Genomic DNA, 4,897 nt, shown 5'->3' with positions numbered 1-4,897 from the left:
GTTTGCTCCCCACACTGGCACGTCTCTGACGTCAGGACCGATTAACGTTTCTTATTGGTCCCAAATTCCCCCAGCCTGAGCTAATTATTGGGAGCCTGATGTTGATAAAGTTAAAGCGCCCGGCGCCCTGCAGCATGAGCCCCTCGCCGCGCCGCCTCCTCCGCCAGCAGCACCCCCGGCCCCAGCCGCCCCGCCGCCAGCGCCCCCAGCCCCGCCGGCACCCCCCGCCCTAGAGCCGCCCCCATGATGGACAGCCGCATCCTGGAGCATCCTCATGCCCAGTTCGGGGGGATGGTGGGTTTCCCTTACCCGCTCGGGCACCACCACGTCTACGAGCTGGCCGGGCACCAGCTGCAGTCGGCGGCCGCCTCCGTGCCCTTCTCCATCGATGGATTACTGAGCGGCTCCTGCGCCGCCTCTGTGGTCAACCCGGCGCCGCTCATCCCCTCCGGCTGCGGGGTGAGCGGGGACAGCCAGCCCTTCAAGCTCGCAGGTAGGAGCGGCTCCGTGTCGCGTGTGTCCCCCCGCCCCCCCCACCCCGCGACCCGACCGTCGCTCCCCGCCCGGAGCGTGTCAGCGCGGAGGAAGGAAAGCACCGCACCCCCGTAGCCCCGCTATCCTCATCTACGAATTTTGGGGTGTCTCGGGGGGAGGTTAGGCGACTGTGCTGGCCCCCCGAGGGGGCGCACGGCCCCGGTCCGAGCGCCGGGAGCATTCCTCGTTCCCACCGGCGCAGGGCCACGCGTGTGCCCTGAACAATAGCGGGCCCGGCCCGGTGCCTTCCCCCAAAGTTCATCGCGTGGCAGCTCGATACCATTAAAAGATAGTAATAAAAATAATAATGGGAATCACTGGAGTTTGCGGAATGAAGAGCGGTAATAATTCTTTTTTTATACGGTTTAACGAAAGGGAAGCGTTCTCCCTCCTTCCCTCCCCACTGGCCTGTGGCACCGCTATTGTTCAGCTACTAAAACATTCTGTCGCCCCAATATCCTTCTGGTTGAGCCTGGAGCTGCCCCACACTGCACCTCAACTAAACACAAATTATTATTATTATTATTATTACTATTTTTTATGATTTTTTTCTGAATTTCCACACCTGGCGGAAAAAGGTTAAGGGGAGGTGCAGCCGAGGGCTGAAAATCCCGAGCCTGGAGCTGTACGTACTCAAAGAGGCTGCGAGCATCCCAGCCCCACGCCCGCCCGTGCTCGGGGGGACTGCGGGAGGCCCAGGGGCCATCCTGTGCTCGGCGTCCCGCGTGGAACGGGGCCGTGAGCTGTGACCCACGCAGGTGCTCCAGAGGGGCTGGGGAAGGGAAAGGGTGGGGGCTTTTAATTTTTTTTTTTTTAATGAAACCTCTGGTGGTTGGAGCAAATATTGGAACTTCTCTCTCTCTCTCTGCCAGCTGAGTGCCTGTGGAGAGCTTCCTTCAGGAGTAAATGTTCTGTAAAGTACATTTTCGGAGGAGGCGAGGGCAGATCGGGTTCCTCCCCATTTTTAGCGCAGGTGTGTGAATAATCCCGCTCTTTTACCAACGCTACCGAGCACAAAAGTTAAAAGGCTCCTGTGAATGGCAGGGAGGGGGGGAGAAGGCCTGTTTCCCAGGGACCTGAGGGTATCTCTGCTTTTTCAGATTCGGGTGACCCGGACAAGGAAAGCCCTGGCTGTAAAAGAAGACGAACCCGCACCAATTTTACCGGCTGGCAGCTCGAGGAGCTGGAAAAGGCGTTTAATGAAAGTCATTACCCGGACGTGTTTATGCGAGAGGCTCTGGCTCTCAGGCTAGACTTGGTGGAGTCCAGAGTGCAGGTAAAAAACGTGTGTCCCCCCCCTCCCTTCCCACCCCCACAGCCCCCTCCATGCGCCGAGCAGTCCCCGGGGAGACCTCTCGGACCCTGCTCCGGGACGGGCCCTGTGCGCTTGGGCCGCAGCCCAGCGCCTCCCGGCCCTTTTGTTCCCTGCCTTGCACTGCTGCTTGCTGTCTTATCATCATTATTATTATTATTATTATTATTATTATTGCTACCCTATTTTTTTTTTTAATCTTGCGAAATGAGAAGAGTAGCAACGCAGCCTGGCTTCCCATAACATTTTTTAGTATGTAAACATTTTTCTTAAATGAGTCAAGGGCGAGAAAATTAGCATGCAAATATGAGGCTTAATCACGGGCCAGGGTATGCTGGAGAATGTCAATAAAGCTCGTAGGTGCATCGAGAGCGAGCGAAACTTGTAAAACTTAATTTTAACGAGCTGCTCAGGTCCTTGGCGGTGCGGGACAGAGAGGGGAAGCACCGATCTGCTTCAGTGGATCTTTCAAAAAATAAATGGGAAGTGGCTGGGGGGATACGGGGTGGCTGTTGGATCTCGGGATGCTGTTCTGTGCCGCGCTGGCTGCGAGCGGGCGGCGAGGCCGAGCTGCGGCCCCGCATCTTGCCGGGACCCGCGGCCGTGCGGGGGGCGGCTTTGCGTGGGCTGCGTGTGCCGGGAATGCGTCCTTAAATCCACCCTGAGAGTCGGGGACGGCCCCCCGGGATGAGGCAGCGCCGTTGTCCGCGGTTCCTCCGTAGGCTGTGCTTCACGGTGTCCTTCCAGCCGCTCCCAGAGCCGCCTCTCGCCGTGCTCGGGGAGCCTGCGGAGCTCGGCCGGGGGAAGGGCCGGGATCGGGCACCGGTATTCCCGCGGTGCTCCCGAGCTGGGGTCGTGGTCCGGCCTGCACAGTCGCTGCCAGCAGCCCCGACGGGCCGCGGGGGCGAGGAGGGACGCGTGTGCCCGCGGGCTGCGGGGACACTGGGGACCTGCCAAGGCAGGCAGCAGCAGGGCCGGAGCAGAGAGGTTTTAATTTAATTTAATTTCTTTCCTATGATCTGTCTATAACAAACCCAACCAAAACCTCTTTTTGGGGTGATCCAACCCCTCTGCTCCGTCTCCCGGGGGGGGGGGGGCAGGAGGTCGGAGCTCCGCACGGTCCGTCGTGTCCCCCCCCCGCACCCCCTCACCTCCAACCGCTTATTGTGCTGTGTTTATCGCATTTTGCGTGCTGCTGCGGGGGAGTGGGGCCAGCGATCGGTGCTTCTGCACCCCTCGGCCACGGGGAAGAGCCGGGGGTCTGTGGAATCCCTTCCCCTCCCCGTGGCGCCGGTGCGGGAAGGGTGCAGCGTGTGTGTGCGTGAGTGTGCACCCCCTTCTCGTCTTTTTTTTCACCCCCCCCCTACCCATTTAAAGAAGTGTGGATATGTCTTCCTGCCCCCACCCTGCTCTCCGTTTCTCAGAGGCCCGGTCCTGTGGATGGGGGCTGCCGGCGCCTGGAAGGGGTGGACGAGGGAGGCCTGAGCTGCGCTTCTCCCCTCCGCCCACCGCCCTGGCCACCGCGGGGAGCCGGTGCTCTGGGTGTTAATTGCTTCTCGTTGTTCGGTGTGTAGGTCTGGTTCCAAAACCGCCGGGCCAAATGGAGAAAGAAAGAGAACACGAAGAAGGGCCCGGGGCGGCCGGCTCACAACTCCCACCCCACGACGTGCAGCGGGGAGCCCATGGACCCCGAGGAGATCGCCCGGAAGGAGCTGGAGAAGATGGAGAAGAAGAAGAGAAAGCACGAGAAGAAGCTGCTCAAAAGCCAAAGCCGCCACCCGCACTCTCCCAGCGCCCTCTCCCTCCACAGCACGCCCAGCTCCGACAGCGACAGCGGCGGCGGGGGGGGCCTCTCGCCCGCCCCGCCTGAGGCCAAGCCCCGCGGGCAGCCCCCGCCGCCCCATCCGCCGCTCCCCGCCACCGCCGCCCCCTCCGAGCCGCCCCCCGGCACCTGCGAGCAGACGGCCGAGCCCTTCTACCCCAGCCAAAGAAGCGGGAGCGGGCGGCTCCAGCGCCCGCCCGACAAGGACTGCGCGGCCGCCCCGTCGGGGGACGGCAGCGGGGGAGCGGGGGGACCCCGCGGCGCCGGCAGCTTCCACAAGCTCAACCCGTTCAGCGTGGAGAGCCTCCTCTCCGACTCGCCCCCGCGCCGCAAGGCCGCCCCGGACTTCCCCAGCCTGCCCCCCTGCGCCCCCCGCACTCTCATCGGCAAAGGACACTTCTTGCTCTACCCCATCACGCAGCCCCTGGGCTTCCTCGTCCCGCAGACCGCCCTCAAAGCCAGCCCGGGCCCCGAGGCCGGCCAGCCCCCCCGGGACTCCCCGCTGCCCGCCGCCAACCCCGGCCCCCCCGGTTGTGGAGCGGAGCCGGCGCCCGCGGGTGCTCAGCCCGGCCCCGGCTCCACGGACACGGCGGCGACCGCGGCGGGCTCGGTACCCCCCGCGCCGGCCGGAGCCTCGCCCCGCTCCGCGGCCTCGCACGGTGACCCGGCGGCGGCCGCTCCCGCGGAGGGCGGCAGCTTCCCCAGGCCCGAGTCGCCGGTCCGGGCGCGGGACGCCAGCACAACCAGGGACAGATCGGACTGCGGCCCCGCCGACGGCGAGGAGGTGGATATGGACTGACCGGCCGGCCAAAACGACAAAAAAAAAAAAAAAAAATCGAAACAAAAGTAAAATAGAACAAAAAGAAAAAAAAAAGAAAGAAAAACAAAAAAGAGCTAAACTAAAGCAGCCGCGAACGTCACCGGCACCCCCCGCACCCGGCACCCGTGAGAAACGGGGGGAAGCGCTTCCCCGCTCACCCCACGCACGCCGCGCCCGCAGCTCGCGGGAGGCGGCGGCACAGCCGAGAGAGCGGCTCTTCGACTCCCTAGAGTTTATCACAGGTCGATTCAGGTGATCAGTTAGAGCTTTTTGGGTTTTATATTTAAAGGAAAAAAAAAAAAAAAGAAAACGGGGGGGGAAAAAAAAAAAAGGAAAATTGTTTGTTAAGGCTTAGCAGCAGCTGGACTTTGTGGTGTGATAAACTGTACCGCGACAACGGAACTCCTCA

At 62.2% G+C, this 4,897-nt stretch overlaps 1 protein-coding gene across 1 annotated transcript; it reads left to right on the top strand.

Moving 5' to 3' along the window:
* The first annotated feature begins 243 nt into the window (after window positions 1-243).
* Window positions 244-4,731, top strand: UNCX (UNC homeobox). The gene is made up of 3 exons (XM_062503637.1): window positions 244-493; window positions 1,635-1,810; window positions 3,421-4,731. Exons 1-3 carry the CDS (start codon window positions 244-246, stop codon window positions 4,465-4,467), a joined length of 1,473 nt encoding a protein of 490 aa, XP_062359621.1. The 3' UTR covers window positions 4,468-4,731.
* The last annotated feature ends 166 nt before the right edge of the window (window positions 4,732-4,897 follow it).

The sequence above is a fragment of the Cinclus cinclus genome, chromosome 16 (assembly GCF_963662255.1).
Source record: "Cinclus cinclus chromosome 16, bCinCin1.1, whole genome shotgun sequence".
NCBI lineage: Eukaryota > Metazoa > Chordata > Aves > Passeriformes > Cinclidae > Cinclus > Cinclus cinclus.
This window is presented reverse-complemented; position numbering and strand designations above follow the sequence as displayed.

Bases quoted from the DNA above. Each gene is read 5' to 3' on its own strand.
- UNCX (XM_062503637.1), top strand. From the start codon at position 244: ATGATGGACAGCCGCATCCTGGAGCATCCTCATGCCCAGTTCGGGGGG. The intron at 494-1,634 runs GTAGGAGCGGCT...CTGCTTTTTCAG, and splicing joins CCAGCCCTTCAAGCTCGCAG to ATTCGGGTGACCCGGACAAG. The intron at 1,811-3,420 runs GTAAAAAACGTG...TTCGGTGTGTAG, and splicing joins TGGTGGAGTCCAGAGTGCAG to GTCTGGTTCCAAAACCGCCG.